General features: G+C 44.2%; 1 protein-coding gene across 1 annotated transcript in view; it reads left to right on the top strand.

Annotated features, from left to right (window-relative positions):
• The first annotated feature begins 542 nt into the window (after nt 1-542).
• Nucleotides 543-20,602, top strand: part of KCTD1 (potassium channel tetramerization domain containing 1) — a 169,871-nt gene continuing 149,811 nt past the window's right edge. Inside the window, exon 1 of the mRNA XM_033087381.1 lies at nt 543-663. Within this exon, the coding sequence (XP_032943272.1) occupies nt 655-663 (9 nt within the window). The 5' untranslated portion in view covers nt 543-654. The remainder of the gene's footprint in view (nt 664-20,602) is intronic.

Genomic DNA, 20,602 nt, shown 5'->3' with positions numbered 1-20,602 from the left:
TTTGATCAGACAGGGCGGTGATCCTCCTCAACAAGTTGCGCGACCTTAGTGTAGCAGCAATGTCAGGTCAACTTGAGAAAGTGAAGAGAGAGCTCTAAACACAAATAAAAGAAACAACCAACAATCCTTATAATTATCATCATCTGCTGCTTTTCCCTCTTTTGGCAAAGAAACACTCCATCCATTTGCAGAAATCGCCCGCGGAAACGTTACATCAAAACTAATCACAACGATTAAAATCAGCTTTTCTGTGCAAGAGGAGAGTAAAAAGCAAGTTGGAGGCTGGAATAAGACTGTTTTTCCACCAAAAAAAATCTGGAAAAAAATTTCCTATATGTATATTTATACGTATGGGTAGACCTTTATTTTTGAAGGAGATCAATTGTGTGCCCTGTGATGTTAATTTGATTTAAGTTTTATTTTGGAGATTGATTTAGACTGGAGGTAGAGGCATGAGCTAATTGTATCCTGATCCTTGCCTTGAGGGGTTTCAAAGCCCTGGAGCAACTCTTCTCTGTATTTTGTTCTGTCTACCTTAGCCAAGCTATTGCATTTCTCTCTGGTGTGGCGAGCCGAGCAGATCGCTGGGAGAGAAATCGGAAAAGGGGGGAGAGGAAAAGGAAAAGGGGACTTGGAGAGAGACTTTGTGCTTCAATGTTTCAGGTAAGATCTGACGGTTTGGGTTTGTTATTATTTGCTAAGGAGGGTATGGCTGGGACTTTGGGCGCAACTCGCTTTTACGCATGTGCCAGGCATGGGGCGAGAGCGCGGCACACTCGCACACACACAGCCCGCCGCGGCGGTTCGGGATCGGCTGGGACCGGAGGCAGGGCAGCGGCCGCCGCCTCCTCCTCCGGGGCTGCTTCTGCCGGTGCTCGGCTTTCTTCTCCGAGTGGGAGCTGGCGCGAGCCGGGCGGAGCGGGCAGAAGGAGCGGGCGCGGCCGGCGGGAGCCGGGGGCCGGCAGCCGGCGCGCCGGGGCCGGGGCCGGGCTTCCGGAACTCGGGGCCCGGTTCCGGATCTCGGAGCGGAGCCGCCGCGGCTCTCGGAACCTGTGCCAACGCCGCCCGCCCGCCGCTCGCGCGCCAGCCTCCCGGGCGGCAGCTTTGCCGCGGCTCTCCCCCCGCCCTCCCCTCACCCCTCCCTTCTCGCCCGAACCGCGCGCGTCCCTTTCTTCCCCCACGCGGAGCCCGGCGTCTGCAAACCAGCCCCGTCGGGAGCCTCCCAGCGCCGCGGGCCCTGACCTGCAGCCGCCGCCGGCTGGAGCGCACCGGCCCCGGGGGCTCCGGTCCTGCCGGAGGGGGGTAGGGAACCCCCGCCCCCTCCTCGCAGGCAGCCTCGGTGGCGCCCCCGGACACCCCGTGAAAGACGCCATTGTGGCTGCGGAGCGGATTGGGCCCCGGGGCGGTTTTTTCTTCCCCTTTTGCTGGGGCGGGACCGTGCCGCTCCCCTTTGTGAGCGGCGGCGGGTGCCCAGCTCTGTCCGCCGTCCGTCTCCGGCCGGGCTGATCCGGATTCGCCGCCTCGCCCACCCGGGCGCCTTTAAAGCCCCCTCCCACTCCTCCCTCCCTTTTCCAGCCCCCACCTTGGGTGCCAACGTTTCATTTATTTTTTAAAAGCTCTCATTCCTCTTCCTCCCCACCTCCTTCCCAGATAAAGGGCACGGCACATGCTCCGGATTAGAAGTCTCCTCGGGAGGCGGGGACGGGGGAGGGGGCAGCAGGGTGAGGGAAGGATGTGAGCGCTGCAGGTAATGGCTGTGGCTTTGCTGCGCTCGCCTCCACTCCGCGGTGCCTGCAGCGCCGAGTCCGGAGCCCGCATCCTTCCCTCCCCTTCTGGCGGTCGAGGTTCCCTTAAAGGGACAGAGTTTTCCTGGCCACCTCCCGACTCTGCCGTCTGAACCAGCGCTTGGGGCACAGAGGTGGGCGGGAGGGATGCAGTTGGCTCCTTTCGGACTTCTTTCCTACCCCTACCCCCACCCCCGCCGCCCCTCTGTTGAAACGTGAAATGTGCTTCATCTCTCGCCCCCAAGAGAGACCTGGCTGGAAAATAAAAGAGTCCGCGCCTCCTGGAAAAAGAACGGGGTGGGGTGGAGGAACGCGTTCTGGTGAATTCGCGTTAAAAGTGCGGTGGATCCCCCAAAACATCCGGGAAGAGGAAAACAGACCTATGGTGCAGGACTCCCTTACCTGGACGCGTACTCCGCACAGCTGCCGGAGTACCGCAACTTCCGAGCTAGCGCGGGTCGGCAGTGTCTGCCTTTGTGCTTTCGAACACTTGCACTGTCGTGGAAATTAATTTCTAGTATCGAAACATTTTCACCGTGACTGTGCTTCGGGGGCCGGCTGGGCGGGAGCCAACTAAGTTAGCAAAGTTGGAAATGGGGCTGTCGGCTTTGTGCGTGGAGAAGAGCACGCAGGAAGTGTCCCTATGCCTGTGGCACTGGTTAAGGGGCGCTCCTCAGTAGGCAGAAGTAATTTGGTACAACTGCTGCATTACCTTTTAGATCATAGAACTGGCTGCTTTCAAGCAAATCCTTGACTCGTGTGCGTGTGTATGTGTGTGTGTGTGTGTGTGTGTGTGTGTGTGTGTGTATCCAACCTTGGTGGAACTGGGAGAGACATAACAGTTTAACATACTCATTCTTTAAGAAACGTTTGCCTTCTGTTTTCAATCAACTAAGCTGGCAGCTAGAGATACAAGTTTATTTGAGAATACCCTCTGGGTACCAAGCATGCTTGGATTGTTTTAGCAAATTAAAAATGAGCAAAATGCTTTTACCTTCTCAGCAGTAGACTCCTTAAGAGACCTCCTGTTTGGTGTGTATGTGTGTGTTTTTTAGAGAAACATTTTCTATGTGTATCTCAAATGTGTTTTTAATGTGAAAAGGGAGAAAATAAAGGATTTTTAAAGGCTGAGGCTGATGGCACAGAATGATTCATTAAGTCTGATTTTACATCAAGGAATTTACCTGCATATATGGGAGTCTGTGGAAACTAATAACTAACCTACTTGGTGAATTTGAAATAGTAATGGATCCATTTGTCTCCTGGATAATGGGCAGTGTGCCGATCTATTCCTCCTGTTTATATTTGTGTGGCATTTGGCTTACAGTGAGGGTCTGGTGTTCAGGAAACTGCTTACTAACAGCAACAATTTGGCTCAGGAATCCTGCTGCTGCTTGAATGGAAAGAAGTGTTAGCATTGTTATGATGACAGTAGATTTAATGTTTACTAATTAGGTTGCAAAGGTGACCATTGAATATTAAAACTTTACATCACAGAGAAAACTTAATTGGTTTAGGCAATATGTTTATTGAAAAGAAAATAACTAATTAGGCAAAATATTAGACATTTGCTGGGAAGAAATTTTGACATGAATTGAGCGTGAATGATAGTTGGCAAAAAAATCTCCCACCGCAGTATTCAAAATGACTGCAGTGATTTTGCTGTATTAATTATGCCCGAAGCGCAATATAAAGTTCTCTAACACACACTAGAGGTCTCTCTTCTAGCTGTAAGATTTTCTTGTTTGTAATTCTTTGCCAGGGCTTGCATGGTAGGGGTGCGCAATGATAGCTTGCTTCATACTTATTTAAGTACTAGTGATTTACTGACCATCCAGATTACTCTGATGTGAGGTACTTATTTTGGAGAATATTCAATAATCACTGTACAAATTATACTAAGTACTAGGAAAGTAACTGCAATAAGACTTCTACTAGATGATGATGAAAACATTATTCAATTTGTTAAATAGCTTTATGGACCTTTTGGCATACAATTATTTATCCGAAGCAATCTTTTTTTAAATGTAAAAGTAATTAGTGAAAGATGTATTATATCAGAGAACTTTCTGAAAATTAAACTTCCATTTAGCTCTAGGTTTAGCAATAAGTTGCTTGCACAAGTGCTTTCTTGTTTTGACATTTCTAAAATCAGAATGATTGTTTTCTAATTCTGAAATATGATGCTTTATGCTAATATCTTCATTTACATTGCTTTTGAGTTATTCAAAGGGTGTTTGTTTGTGATACATTAGTTCACCAAGGCTTTTGTTCAGTTGGATCTTAAAATGCATTTCTGAACCTTCTTGGGAACTGTCATTTATAATTTCCAAAGCAAATGGAGCTTTTATTTTCTCTATCTTTAGGATGAACCATCTTGGGAATAAAAATGAAATTTTTGGATGCAAGTGTGTATGCTTATTTTAATAGCTTACTCATGCAGAAGAGAGAAACAGTTCAATTTCCTAGGCACTGTAATAGTGCTCTGGCTTTTCATTCACAAAAATGCACTAGATGTAAATCATGTGGTGCTTGTTGATGAGTTTGGTTTGAAAAAATCATGTAGAAAACAAAATAGAGATTATCCTTTCAGAATAACAAGCCAGTATTCATTAAGTTCATTCCTTCAGTCAATAACTATTTGTGCTTGCTGTATGCAAGACACTGTGCTAGGTGCCCAGGACACAATGATGAGAAAAAGCATTCAAAGTCCCCAATCTCCTGGAGTTTATGATTCAGATTGGAAGAGAGACATTAATCCGTTGACCAACACACACAGATGAGTTAGTGCTTTGAAGGAAAAGGAACGTGGGACTATGTTAGCATGAATCAGAGAGGGGCAAAATGGCTAAGACTGGGGTCAGGGTTCTAGAGGAAGTGTGACAAACAGATTTAAGTAATAGGTAGGGGCGAGGGAAGAAAAGAGAATAGGGAATAAGTTCCAGGTGAAGGGAAGAGGCTACAGCATTTGCCAAGCTGGGAGACGCATCCATAGCAAAGGGAGAAGAACTCGAGGGTTAACTAGCTGGGGTTGAGGGAGGGAGGAGGCAGAGAAGACAGCAGGCTTCAGGGACAGGGCCCTGGTCTTAACCCTAAGAGCTGTGTGCAGGGGCGGGCTAGTGGGATTGGGAAGGCGCAGCAGAGACATAATCGTATTTATGTTTTGAAAGGATAATTCTGGTGTCACTGTGGGCAATGAATAGAGAGACCCAGAGTGAAGGGAAGCATAGCCCTTGGAAGGCTGTTACAATCCTCCAGACAAGAGGAGATACAGCTGGGGTTAGCGTAGTGGCAGGGGAAACAGGAGGATCCGAGATCTAGGTAGAAGTTAAAATTGATAGAACACAGTAAAGGATTTGCATAGTAAAGGTTATGGGCCAACCAGGAGCGAGAGAAATGTCAAGTGGATGGCTAGGTTTCTGACATAGTCATCGGATGGACACTAGGATTCTGAAGACTGGGTAGATTTCGTACCATTCACTTCATTTCTAGTAGTCAGAATGAGGAGCAATGATACGCCTCATTCACATCCTGTGTAACTGAGTTAGTCAACAAGGGAAAACCAAGGTCATTCTTTAATCCCTCTATTGCTCCCCAGTCACATATGGAGCACCTACTGTGTGTCAGGCACTGATCTCCCTGCTCCTATCCTGTTATCCACGATGCCTATTCGTTTATGAACTGTACCGTGATATTTCACTTATCCAACTCCAGTAAATTGGACTTCATCATTTGAAGAGGCCTGTGTTTAACCTTCTGAAGCAAAATCAACTCGGTGCTTTTTAGTGCAAATTAACTGTGCTTAAAAATATTATAAACATGTATTCAATAACTATAAAAATTAACTTTCCAACCGTGCTTTTTTAAAGGCCACTTACATACAAATAATGGGTACAATTATTGCAAATCACTCACTGAAAAAACTTTTCAGGTCCTTAATATGGTCACGTTTGGTCTGATTTATGTATACTCAGCTCTACTTCCTCCCAGTTAGATTTTAGTGCATCTGTCCCACACGTGTCTCTAACTTTCTGTACTGATCCTTGCCTAGTATTGTCTCAGTGCAACATGTTCACATGTTTCTTAAGTGGACATTGTTTTTGGTATTTCTAATATCTTGTCCATTCTTTGCATTTACTCTCTTTTCTCTAAAACTCGTTCCCATGTCTGGCTTCACAAACATGTATAACCATTGGAAAATAGTGTTTTGCCCAGTAAAAGTGTTTATCCATCACCCAAAGAACGTTGGCTGGTAAACAGTTGATTCATTTCAAAATAACCTAAAATTAGACATTCAGTTTTTCTTTCAACATCAAAACTTATTAGGAAAAGAATTTCAGTAAAAGAAATCTTCCATGAGTGTTTTCTAATAGCTTTTCTCCTTTCTGGTTGTACTCCTCCCAGGAAATTCCAGGTTGGAGCTCCTGCCCAGATATTGGGATTTCAGTTATTTGCAGGAAATAATTTGAACATCACTCTCTGCATAGGGGTTTGACACATATATTCAATTCATAAGATGCTTTTCTTGGTGGTTCTCATGGGGGTGGCCCTGAGGGCAGGTTCTGGTTGGAAAAACCTCTTGGTTTTAGCCAAGTCACCTGGGGATTCGTTTCTTCTGTAAATACGGGAATGATAATATCTCTCCAACCTACCTTATAGGATTGTTAAAAGGAAACACAAGAGTATGTATGGCAAACTAATGTGCAAATAAGGAGCATCAAGCAACACTGAAGGGCATTTTTTTCTGAAGGACACGCGTGAATTCTAGCCCCTGCTGCAAGTAGGAGAGGCCAGTCTGGATTACTTCCGTGAATTTCCAAAACAAACTGTGAGGCAACCACCCCCCAGCATAAAGGTGAAAGAACTAAGCATTAGAAAGGTTATGTGACTTGCCTGAAGTCAAAGACGAGGCTAGTGGCAGAACAGAGACCCTAGCCCAGCAGGCTGACTACTAACCCCTACCTACTGTTAGCCACTCTACTGTCCCCATGCTCTCCTAGTTCGTAATGACCAGCAGGTACTATCTGAGCACTTTTCATAGGTACTTGTCACAGAGTGCTTATCTTCCCTTCCAGCAGCTTCCACTCATCCTCTCCTCTCTTCTTCCCCTTCCCTTCCATCCCCTCCCTGGTATCTCCCCACCAGCACCGGCATCCTACTCTTATACCAAGAGAGAAAGAAAAAAATAAACAGTGGTTTGCGATTGTTGAAATCAGACATCTGAATTGTTCTCAAGCTCTTGCTGAGCGAATCATTCACTCACACATACTCTGTCATGCTGACCAAAATACGGATTTGTTTTCTATCCAATAAGAACTGAGAACAATTCAAGTCCTGATGCTGACACCAAGGCTGTTATTAAGAAGAGTTATGAACTGAAGAGAATGTTAACTAGATAGATTTCAAATGCTTACTAGAGGAAGGGATATTCTTCCTGATAAATCTTTCCAAAGCATTTACTGCTATCATCACTTTCTGTTTTGTAGCACTTTCACTTTGCAGGAAATTTGTAACTAATGTGTATAAACAGAAAATGTGTATAAAACGAAAGACCAGACTCTCTATGTGGGAGGAAAAAAGTACATTGGTCTATGTTGTCAACACTTCCGTCCTCTACCTACGCACCCCAAATACCTATCCCATGTTCAAATCCCACTCCAGCTCTTTCTAACTGTATTATCTTTGGTAAATTACTTAATCTCTCTAAGCTTCAGTTTTCTGAACTGTAAATGAGATAGTGACTATAAATGAGACAATAAAATGAGAATATTGTAAATGAGATGAGATCATTGTAAACGAGGTAATAGATCTGAGGATTGTTCTGAGGATTAAATGAGATATAACGGGATGTATGCCTGGTACATAGTAAGCACTCAGAAAATATTCATATAATATTATTAAGAGCAGGGACTGTGCTTATTCATCTTTGCTTCCTCAGCTCATAATACAGTGCCTGGCTTACAGGATAAGTGATCAATAAATAATTACTGGATACATGAACACAGAATTTCAAAGAACACAAGAACAAAGGCAGAGGGTAAGTACTTTTTGCCATTGACAAGAGGGTCCAAATTCTTCCAGATGCCATTGCCTGATAGTTATGGGCTTTTTCTAACCAGTTACCGGTAGATCAAACATTTGGGAACAGACCAAATTTAATCTGGGGAACTACTGATGCTAAACGGGATGCTACTCCAGAGATAGCGTCGGCCTACCTTTGATTACTCACGTGAAGGTCCTCCTGTGCACACTTGTCATGAGATTTCCAAAATCTGCAGACATTTAGAACTGATGTTGTGAAATGATGAAACCGCTAGGTTCTGAACCCTGGTGAATTTGCTTATCATACAGCAAAGAAACAACGGAGCAGGTCTGATACCCATTCCATCCAGCAGATGGCAGCGGTATACATTCACTAGCAAATTCTCAGAATAGCCTCTGGTCTTTTAAGTTTCTCACGAATGCCCCACCCTCAGTGGAAAAGGAAGTCTGAGCCAACTGTAAACTACCCCCCTTGGCTCCTCTGCAGGAAAAACGGGGGTTCTATAGGGTCAGCTGGAAGAATACACACCTCGGAGTCGCCCTTTCGCCCTGTGCTGTGGGGTAGGGCGGGGAGAGAAAGCAGGCGCTTTCTGTTAGAATCCACTTCCTGCCAAAGATACAAACAATAAGTAAAAGGTCTGTTTTCCTGTGCACTTAAGCGAATCAACAGAAGAAAATGCTATCAGCCTCCAGCGTGTAGGATGCTACCACATGCTGTGGGTTGGAGAGCACTTGCTGCCAGTTAGAAATCGGGAGTACTGGTAAAGGTGATAACCTATTTTAAGCAGGCAAGTGCTGCCAGGGAATGAAACAGGGTTGTGTGCAACTGAAGACCCATCTGGAAACCTCTCGTGTGGGGTGGTGAAATGAGCTTGGTCTTCCAGTTGCTTGGAACCGTGGCCCTACTGTTAGCTGTTTTGACGCTAAACCTTGGTTTCGTTATCTGTTGGAATAGAGAGAATGACAACGGCTTCAGAGGGTTGTGAGAATTAAATACATGTAACAGTACAATGCTTCCGCACAGTACTAGGCTGTTTTTTTTAAAGACTTGACACTACTTTATCTCATCAAATCCTCATCCAATACCTATGAGGGCAGTACTATTGGTATCCCCATTTCTGAGATGTGGAAATGGAGGCAGAGAGAGATTAACTTGCCCAGGGTCGCATATTGGTGAGTGACAGAGCCAGGATTTGGACAATGCACTCAGGCTTCCAAGCCTGTGCTCTTAACCCGGGCACTTCTACTTCTTATTAATAATGATTGTTATTAATAGCTGGTAACTATGGAGCACTTTCCTTGTGCTAGTAGGAACTTCACATGTTAACGCCTCTTATCCTCTCAGCCACCCTATACGGTGGACGCTATTACTTTCCCCATCTTACCAAATAAAGAAAAAATATTTACTCTGTGCCCCACTCTGTAAGAAACACAGGAAAACAAATTAATGGCAAGACTCGAATATATTAAAGTGCTAGAGGGTGAGCCGTGCTGTAACTGCCAGAGTGATTTAGAGATAAATCAACAATGAGAGTACAGTATATGGGGGTTATGTTCCAATTGTATAAAATAAGGTATGGGAAAAAATGTTAAATGCCTTACCCTTGAAAATTTATGTCAGGTCCCTTAGATATTTATAGCCTCAGAACCATTTTTAGAAATGGTGAATGGCCTGCAAAGATTGGGTTTGGTCCCACTCCTGTCTACCACTGCTTTCGTCTTCTGAGAGTCATCACTCATCTTTTAACGAGCAGGTAACAAGGTCCAGGTGCTTTGTTCACTGCCCATTGCCTTCCTCTCCTACATGGGGGCCAGCTCTTAGCACAGCCAGGAACGCACAGCGGTGAAAGAAATTCACCTGCAGTATGAACTAACTCAGCTTCTCTGTGATCAAAAATGACACTGCAAGTCTGGCACGGAAGGCAAGTTTTAGAATCTGGAGTCTAACGACTTTGGACTAAACTTTCTGCAGTATGCCCAGACAACTCTCCAAATGAGGGCCAGATTTTCAGAATGAAGCCATTCCTCGGCGGCTGGCAGTCTAGTACTGTATTTCACAGATGAAAGTATCAGAGAAATGGGTCATTTTAAGGTTGCCCAAGTCAAACTAACTGTATGAGAACTGCGGGTGGTTTTCTATAGGAAAAACAGGTTTTAATCTAGACCTACCTGCAGAGTAGCTCATCTCCACTTGGTAGAAATAGCCACAAGAGTTCATGACCAGTGGAGTCGAGGAGACCCTGCCTGTCAGGTATATTGCTGAGCATTGAACCAGGGCTAAGTAAGTGAAAGACAGAAGAGAAGGTCTACAAATTTACACCTTAAAAAATCAGGGACATTTATCATTTTTACTTTCAATTAAGCTTTTGTGCTTACGCAAATCTTAGCAAATGTTATTCTTTCATTTCTGATATGTCTTTATGTCTAAATGCATTAGAAGCTAAGAATATTTCTAGCTAAAGTACTTTCAAACGCTCGATCATTTAGCTATACATAATTGTTCAGGGGGTAGGGGGTGTCTTTGTTTCTTTATCCCTGTTAAAATTCAGGGTCAAAATGCATTTTAAGATTTAGCCTTAGATTCAGATTTTACTTTTGAAAGCCTGCACCCAGATTCCTTTTAGAGTCATACTGTTTTTTTAATTGTACAGTCAAAGCACTCATATATCTGAGTTATTTTTTACTGCTCTTCTGCAAACTATATATGTATGATAAACATGTTTCCAAATTATTCTGCTAAGGAGTAGGATAGATACTTTTTTTAACACTTGAAAATTACACCTTTTGATAAATTTGTGTTAATGAAATAACCATTTATATGGAAGTGGATAAAGTACTTCTGAGCTGATCTATGTATAAAGCTCTTTGCAAATAATTGCTTTTAAAATCAGCTTTTAAATATGAATATATATAGACACGCATATAATACAGGTACCTAGGGTCAGTTTTTGGTTATTCAAGAGCTGATGATATAGTTTCCCTATGATCTATCTTCTCTTATTTCCACCGATGTCTCATAATTACGTTTTTGTAACTCTCAAAGGATGGAAAAAGGAAAAGAAAGGAAATAAATTTCAACTTCATTTCACTTTCTTTCCCTTGCCCCCCCACCAACAACTTGACAAAGTATATTGGAGAGACATCCACTCTTGATTCATGCTAAGAGAGGGACCTAACAGTATGAATAAGCCAAAGGAATAGGTAATGCAAAGTCATTTTTATTAATACTTTGATGTGATTTGTTAATTAGGCTAGTATTAAATTTTTCAATCTTCATTTGCACATTACTATTGGATACACAGTTTTCTTCTCCATTTCAGCTCATGCGGTCATACTATATGACTTCAGCATTAACATGAATGACTTATCCCACTCCTTAGCCAATAGTCTTTCCCAAATATGAACATGCATTAGACTTCTACAAAGTATTTTCTAGCTTATTGGTTATGAACTTCAGTATGCATCAGAATTGCCTGGAGAGCTTGTTAAAACACAGATTCCTGGCTCCACCCCAAGTTTCTGATTAGATACCCATAGGTCTGGGATGGGGCCTGAGAATTTGCATTTCTGACAGGTTCCGAATGGATGCTGCTGCTGCCGGTCTAAGGACCACACTTTGAGAACCTCTGTTCACACGGAACAGGAGACCTTAGAGATACTCCTCGAAGGACATAAAAAGAATTCATCAGTCAAATAAATTTAGGAAACACTGTACCCTCTTTGAAAGTCTTTTAAAGATTTGTAGAAGCCTTACAATATGTGAATCGTTTTTCTAACTCATGTTTTTTAAACATATTTGGCCACAGAGCCGTTTATTTTGTGAATACCAATCAACTCTCAGAATTACTATTCCTGGAGCACATTAGGAAAGGCTGCCCTGCCTCAGGATGCCTTCATGGGCTAAACGTCAGTACCTTTCCCCTTCCACTTCCTATTGGCAACCACCTGCCATGGACACATAGTTGGATATTTTTATCACTTAGCACTTCTCCAACTCTGCTGTCTCCCGCTCCAGCATTCTCCTTTTGACCAGAGCATCTTATAGTCTTACTTATTCCCACTAAACCTGCCTTTTGACTTTTCCCTGCTTCCTCTTTTCTCAGCTCTATGATCCTCCCTCTCTCCCTCCCTCCCTGCTTTTCTTATCATCTCTCCTTCCTCATTCATCCTGGGCTCAATGGACCACCATGTCCACAGTGTGCTCACTAGCACCCTTAATTCCTGCATCATGTGGCCCTGTCATTTCCACCTTGTCAAAGCTCAGTCCTGCATAACACCCCCTCCCCCCTCACACACACACACTTTTAATCCTGGGAGCCTGAATGACATGAGTAGAATGTCACATAATTCTTCTCATGGGTGCCATTGCAGCCATTCATCTGTTTACTCAGTGGAGACGTCTTTGGTTTTTACTGTGCCAGGCACTACCCTAAGCCTTTGAAATCCAGCAATGAGCAAGGCAAAAAAGACTGAGGGTCTCATGGAGTTTACCATCCTAGTAGGGAAATAAGAACTTAATCAAGATATGATTGAGTGCTATGCAGAAAATTTAAAAGGTGTGGTCAGTAGAGACCTCCAGAAAAAGGTGACATTAAATCTGTTATGTGGATGGCAGTCATGTTAACGCTCCTTGGCTGGTTCCTTGATATTGCACAGCAGTCCCCAATTAATTTATTTCATTCCCCACAGAGGCTGTTCTGGATCTTATTACTCTTCTCAAATTCCAAGCCCATTCCCACTTATCAGATAAACTGGCCTAATGAATGACTGAGGTCCACTCCCTGAAACCAAAAATCCCATCCATGGCTCCTCTAGTCTTCTCTTCCTTTCCTTTTGACGCTCCTCAGTGTCTCACTTTCCTCTCTCCACTGGCCTCTTCCCTTTAGCCTTCAACCATTTGCAAAACAATCCATCTGTGTCCCCCAAAATTTAGATATTGAAGCCTTAACCCCCAATGTGACTGTATTTGGAGATAGTGTCTTTGTGGGTATAATTAAGGGTCAATGGGGTGATAAGGGTAAGGCCCTGATCCAGTAAGATTAGTTTCCTTATAAGAAAAGGCACCAAAGAGCTCACTCTCTCCTCTGAGGCACAAAGAAGTGATGTGAGCATGCAGCTAGAAGGCAGCCGTCTACAAGCCAGAAAGAGAGCCCTCACCAAATCGCCAAAACCAAGTCACCAAAACCTTCATCTTGGACTTCCTAGCCTCCAGAACTGTGAGAAATAAATTTCTGTTGCTGAAGCCACCCTGTATGTGGTATTTTGTTATAGCAGCCCAGACTGACTAAGACGCCATCCTTCAACATGAAACAGACACCCTCTCTGCCCCATGCTTCTGCTTCCCTTGTCTCCCCTCACTGCCAGCACACAGCTACTTCTGCATGCCTCAGGTCCACCACAATCTGGCTTCTCACCTCCCTGCATCCTCCCCTCCCTCGCAGGTTGTACTTTTCAAATCACCTTTTATTTTAGTGTGTGTTCCTGTGCTGTTTCAAAGTGCAGCAGCATTGCAAAACCTAGGGTGTTCTAACTTCTCTTGGGACCGAAACCTCTGCAGTCTTCCAATATTTCATGCCTCTTAACTGACCTAAAACAACAAATTTAATCTCTGCTCCTTCCAATCATTTCCCTCAGTGAAGTTCCCTTTTTTATACTCTCATATAAATGTTTTTTCAAACAATTTAGGGAAATAGGGAGTAGTTATTGCTCTGTTTTGTATGTTTCTACATCAACACTCTTGGTTTTCTACGACTTTCCAACTGAAATGGTAATAGTCCTAAGCAGGAGTGTAACTGGAAAAATCAAGATTGGGAAGATGCTTTATTCTTTTTAAGGAAACTTTCCTCCCTGAACTCTTACCTTCTCTTTTTAATTTAATTAGAATCTCATCAAGCCATTGCTTATGTATTAGAATATTGTCACAGACACATGCCCCACAGGCTCTGGATCTCTGGGGGCAGTTCAAGTGTCATTGTTTCCCCAAGTTGACCTGTGGCATCCAGACCCCAGTCACTCTGAGGGAGAGGTGATAACCGGTAGAAGTAAGGCAGAATCGGGTCATGTCACTTCATTGCTGCCAGAAATTTCTTCCAAAGCTTCTGTGCTGATCATGGAAAGTTCCTGAGTCTATTCCCATGACACCCCCTTAGGGAAGGTCAAAGCTTTCCACCTAGCATTGCAGTCATGTAAGAGCAATCCCAAGATTTCACAGAGCATGGAAAAATAACAGGCAGGGAAGGGAAGATTAAATGGACCAATGTCTATACAGCACTTTGCATAGTGCCTGGCTTACATTAAGTGCTCAGAAAATGGTAGTTACTAATACCAATGCCATTGTCGTCATAATTATTACTGTTGCTCATCACACACGCGCGCACACACACACACACACACACACACACGAATGAGGATTCTTTTTGGCTCTATATAAAACCTACAAGGATTGAAGGAACTCAAGATGAAGTTGTGACACTCTTGGTGGAGATGTGTCACCTGCCATTACAGTTATCTAGAGGACTAGTGAAACATTGCTGTGTTCCGTGCTGAAAGAAAGGGCGTGGAACAGGCTATACCCATTTTAATCGCACCAGATTAGTGAATACCTACAAAGAGTTAAATGGATAGGCAAACATGGCATGCAGAAAAGACTGCACCATGAGTTCTAGGATGAGAGGATGGTCCTTTATTGGGCGTGAAGAAGATGGAGGGACAACCAATAGAGATCAGTGGGGAAATGAGAAAAGAAAAGTGAATAGATGACTCTCAGCTCCGGGACTGCCTGTGGAGAGTTCTAGTAGCAGAATGCCAAGCCAATGCCTGGCACATAGTAAGTCTTGCACGTAGTAAGCCTGGCACATAGTAACTACTCATTCATTACACAGTGGTCACAAGAGATGAAGAAGTAAATACAGTATGTCATCAATGTTTACCTCTGAGCCATAGGATGTTTATTTTCTAATTTTCACTTTTCTATCTTTTCTATATTTTTTCAATTCTTTGTACTAACCATGAAATCCTTTTATGATCATTAAACTGATCTTTTCTTTGGAAGTTACAGGATATTACATCCTTGCTTAGGAAAGTTCAGTGACTTCCCACTGCCCCCAGGCTAACCCCAAAGCCCTGGGCTGGCCTAGGGAGTCCCTGCACTTTGGTTTCATTTATTGGTGTTACCTCTCACTATCCCATTTATGCCCCTGGCGTCAGCCTCTCCAGACTTCTTTGCACCCAAATGGTGTGTTCTGCCATCATCTTCTCTTTTTTGTGTCCTTTTTTCCAAGAACTTCCATCTCCTCTGACTTAAACACCCCCACCTGCACCCCCGTTCACATGTGGAGACACAGTTCAGATTTCAGCTTCCCTGGCAGTGTTGTGTTTCTACCCCTGGGTTCCCTTGGTTCTTTGGGCCTCGTCACATCCCCTGCCAACTGGACAGAGAGCTCCCCAAGTCTGTGGGCTGGGTCACAGTCCTTTTGGCATCTCCAGATATTTGTAAGATCCTCTGATGTTTGAAGACAGGTGGAAGGATGTGGAGGTAAAGGAGGGTGAGAAGAGGAAGGGAGGAAATTGGGAGCCCATGCAGGGCTCTAAACGCAAAATAAATCAAGAGGGATTTTTGAAGACTTTTTTGAGTAGAAGAACAGCATAATTAAAGTCACATTTTAAGAACAAAAGTGTGCAGGAGGCCGGCCCAGTGGCTCAGGCGGTTGGAGCTCCGTGCTCCTAATGCCGAAGGCTGCCAGTTTGATTCTCACATGGGCCAGTGGGCTCTCAACCACAAGGTTGCCTTTTCGACTTCTTGACTCCCACAAGGGATGGTGGGCTGTACCCCCTGCAACTAACAACGGAAACTGGATCTAGAGCTGAGCTGTGCCCTCCACAACTAAGATTGAAAGGACAACAACTTGACTTGGAAAAAGTCCTGGAAGTACACAGTTCCCCAATAAAGTCCTGTTCCCCTGCCCCAATAAAATCTTTAAAAAAAAAAAAAAAAGAACAAAAGTGTGCAAAATGGGTAGTGTGGGGAGGCCAGGAAGTCAGGTAAGAGGCAGTTGGCAGGAGTTGAGGCCACAGGAAATGTGGCTTTGCTCTAACGTGGACTGGCCAGTGACGACAGCTCTCAGGGCCACCACAGCTCCTGTGCCTGGGCTCTGCCCGGCACCGCCCTGCCGAGCACTTCCCCAAAAGGGCTCTGTGACCCCCACCAATCTAGTGACAGGTATTAATGTCACACCCATCTTACACTTAGTCACACGGCTGACAGATAAGAGTAGAGATATGATTCAAACCCAGATTCATGGGACCCCAAAACAAGGGCTGCTAGCTAAACTTCCACATCCTAAATAGTCCACAGAACACCATCAGAACAGAAACAGTGACGGTGAGAAAGAAAACAGGAGGGTATGTTCAGCCCTGAAATGTTCTTGCAGATTCACTTTAAGAAACTCTTAAAGCTACCAGAAAAACTGTGTTGAGAGATAAATAAATTGTTAAAAAAGAAAAGAAGATATTCAAGTGTCGACGAAATTATGAAGGTTAGGAACAGAGTGAACTTGCACCAACTCATCATTAAACTGTGAGAAAGGCAGTTTTTGGACAAGTCAAGTTTCTGTTTTACCAGCAGGCTGCACAGCATTTGAATTTCATGATAGGCTGAAAATAGAAAATGGGTGCAAAAGGTTTGGGATATATTGACGGATGATTGATTTGTAACTAATTTTTCCAATCAAACTACTACATATGTGTGGGAGAGATTTCCCTAACATTTTGAAGTGACACCAGGGAAAGTCAGCCCGTGATCTCAGACCGTCCTCAATAGAGCAGCCTAAGACGCAAAGAATGATAATTATTACAGCGTACTCGGTACCTCACTATACTGGTGTCCTTATTCAAACCTCACAACAACCGTTTGAGGGAGGAATTATTACCCCCACTCTTCAGATGAGGAAACTGAGGCACAGAGTGCTTATGTAATTTTCACAGGCTGCATCGCTCACATACTGGCATTGCCGGTATTCCAGCCTAAGTCAGTAGACTCCAAAGTCGATACTCTTTCCACTGTAGATACTGCCTATAAGGTGGATTGACCACAGGACTCGCACAGAGGAGCCTTCCTTATACTTTGGTGTTCTGGAATCTTCTCCAACTGAAGAAAACAGAGCTCATCCCACGGAAGTTACAGGGCTACCTCTTTCTGCTGAAAGGATGCTGAGCCTCTTAGTCATGGCCCACCCTCGTGCTGTTTCTAGTTCTTGAAATCAGCAGGGGGAAGGGTGACCACACTAGGTGGGCTGCCCCCATAATAGAAGACTTAACACATTGCGCTTTCCTGCCCACACGCAGGCACCTCCTCCTCACAGCTAACCTCAGCACCACCCCCAGCAATCTGGATAGGCCCCATGCCATTTGAGAGGACATTCTTAGTTGTTCACAGTCTCTGGTGTTCACATAAAACCAAGGTTAATGCTCTGGAGTGTTTCCATCATCCTGTGACAAATCCAGACTGGGGCTCCAGAGGAGCACAAGGGACCCCTAACCACTATCAGCCCAAAGGAGGGATAGAGTCAGGAAGAGGAGGGAGGGAAAGAGCAAAACGTGGATGATGCATGATGATTTCCAAGTACCATGCAGAAAAAGACGTTAAAGACCATTTAAGCACCTTGAAAAGCATCGATGTTCAAAACACCATCAGTATATGAAGCCTAGACAATGGAGCTGGAGTCACCCAAGGTGGCGAGGTGGGCGAGGGAGTGTGTGGGCTAGAGCAGCAGCCTCAGGAGCATGCTCATCAGAGTGCCTGAGTCCCAGCTTCACCACCCACCAGCTATGGCTTTATGGGGAAGTTGCTTCAGTTTCCTCTTCTTTATGGGGGTGAAGGGGAGTTGATAATAATTGAGAAGGTGAAAAATGGCCCTGGCGGCTCCCAGCTAGGCTGTGATGGGTCCAGTCCTTGGATGGGTGGGGCCCCAGGCAAATATTTTTTATAGAGCCCCATCTATATAAAAATCTGAGTAGAATATGAAAAAAAGTCAAACTCATAGAAACAGTGCAAAAGTGGTTGCCAAGGGCTGGAGTGGGGTGTGGGGAAGTAGGGAGAGGTTGGTAAAAGTGTGCAAACTTTCAACTATAAGATGAACAAGGTCTATGAAAGACAGTTTGGGGAATATAATCAATAACGTTGTAAAGATTTTGTAGAGTGTCAGAAGGGAACATGTCTTATTAGGGAGACCACTTCATGGACGGTGTAGATGCCTGACCACTGCACTGTACACCTGAAGCTGAAGTTGAATAATATTGTATGTCAACTGTAATTTAATATATACAGTCATGGGATATGGAGTACAGCATAGGGAATAGAGTCAATGGAATTGTAATAGATATATACGATGTCAGAGGGGCAATAGCTTGGGGGGGAGGTATCACTTTGTGAGGGGTGAAAGGTCTAACTATTGCTTTGTTTTGTACACCTGAAACTAATAACACACAACACACACACACACACACACACACACACACACAAAAGATGAACAAGGTCTGAGGATCTAATGTGTAACATGGTGACTGTAGTTGATAACACTGTATTGTATAATTGAAATTTGCTAAGAGAGTAGATCTTAGATGTTCTCATAAAAAAAAGTTAAATATATGAGGTGATAGATGTGTTAATTAACTAGACGGGGTGGAGGGATCCTTTCACAATGTATTCGTATATCAAATCACCACAATGTACATTAAATATCTTACAATTTTGTCAATTACACTTCAATAGAGCTAAACATTTTTTGAATAAAAATAAAAATATGCATAAAAATAAATACACCACTAAATGTAAAAATTAAAAATTGAGGCACTCCAAATCAGCACGTCAGCACCATTCTGGCAGCTCAGTCTCACACAGTTCTGCAAAAGAAACACTGCATCAACCAGTGGGAACAATCTGCTTACATGGTCTTTGATTTCTTTTTCTGCATGGTACTTGGGAATCTTCATGCATCTTCCACATTTAGGGGAACAGGCTGCACTCCTGGCACAGGTATCCAGATACAGGGCCAGGGATGACCCAGGAAGCACACATCCTGGGGCTGCTCAGGGCATTAGGGCTACCTCATGCTCAGGGGAGAGATTCAGAAAGGGCTCTGAAGGTAAGAATGGGGCTTGAAGCCCACGTGAGTTCCAGTCCAGGCTCAGAGCACCCCAGCATGATGGCACTGCCAGGCTTGGCCAATCTCAGGCACTGGGGAGGGACTTAGAAAATTCCAGGGAAGTTGCTCCAATGTGAGGGGTCCTCTGTGGCACAGGGCCTGGATCAAGGCCTGGCTTGCTCAGATCTGGACAGTGCTGGCTGCAATGCTCTGAAAGGAATATAAACATCACTCGCAGAATAAAAACAATAATCAGACAAGGTCATTCCATTACCGTGTTGGAATAAACCAGCCATAAGGCCACTCATGACTATGTGTGACACAAAACAAAGAGAAAGACACTTTACAACCACAAACATAATTAATGCCCCCTTCTTTGGACTAACTTGTGTGACTACTGCTTCTCTATAGTGGCAGTTCTATCTGCTTTAATCCTTGGTCTTCCTGGGCAAAAAAAAATTACGAAGATGCCCATTATCAAATTGCCCTTGTGCCTGGATGACACCCAGGCCAGAACCGGTGCCCCACCCCTTAACCCTCCTGAGACTCCCCCAGCACAAGCCCAAATTCCATAACGAACCCCTCTACCTCCCTCATGTTCCTTGGTATGTGTTCTCATTTGCAGCAAGCTGAATACATCTAACTTTGTGTGACGAGAGGTGTGTTCTTGGTAGTCTTTAGGTAGTAGGCAGCAACACAATAGAACCCACTTTACAAGGCTCGTGTAAGGATTAAAATGCTCACAGCCATGCTGGTGCGTAGTGTCCTAGCATTATTTTGGTGCATTTCCGTCTTTCTGACCCATTCACCGTGTGTCCTGCCCAGTACTTTCTCATTACTCAGTGTGTGAGGTCTATGGACCCGTCACGTGGGGAGTGGTAGCATGTTGGAAATGCAGATGCTTGTGCCCCACCCCCGACCAAGAGAGTTCGAATGTGGTTTTTAACAAGATCCTCCATGATCTGTGTGCCCATTCAAGTTACAGAAGCACTGCTCTAGCTTAAGAGAGATGTCCCCGTGCCACTTACTCAGACATAGGACAGCACAATTGATGAAGGCTACCGCCCCTGCCATCCAAACAAAGATTAGAATTACAGGGGATTTTCCAGCAATGGGTGTGAGCAGGCCAAGTGCATGGGAGCATATCCAAGTCTGGGGGATTCAACTTGCTTATCCCTTCATGAGCAACTCTGATAGCAAAAATATGTACATTCCACAAGCAATACTCCTGTTTTACTCATATCTTTTTCGTTTCTCACCACAGCCCTGTGACGTGTGCAGGGAAATGATTTTCCCCACTTTATAGGTGAGAAAGTTGAACCTCAGAGATACAGCATTTGGCTTCATTTCACATAGTTGCCTAATGACGGAGAGAGAAGCAGGGCCAGGATTAGGGTGAGGCAAGTGAGGCATTTAACTTGGGCACAGTATTTAAGGAGGTGCCAAAAAAAATCAGCAAGCAAGATAAATAATGTTTTAATGCAATATTTTTTAAATAAAAATCAATATGAAAAATCTATGAGCAAAATATCAAACTTTCAATAAAGACAAGATCCCAGGGGGCTGGGATTAGAGTGAGGGGAATGAGGCCGAGCCATGCCAGCGCAGGGGCAGATCCTGTCTTTATTGAACATT

Source organism: Rhinolophus ferrumequinum, chromosome 19, assembly GCF_004115265.2.
Source record: "Rhinolophus ferrumequinum isolate MPI-CBG mRhiFer1 chromosome 19, mRhiFer1_v1.p, whole genome shotgun sequence".
Lineage (NCBI taxonomy): Eukaryota > Metazoa > Chordata > Mammalia > Chiroptera > Rhinolophidae > Rhinolophus > Rhinolophus ferrumequinum.
This window is presented reverse-complemented; position numbering and strand designations above follow the sequence as displayed.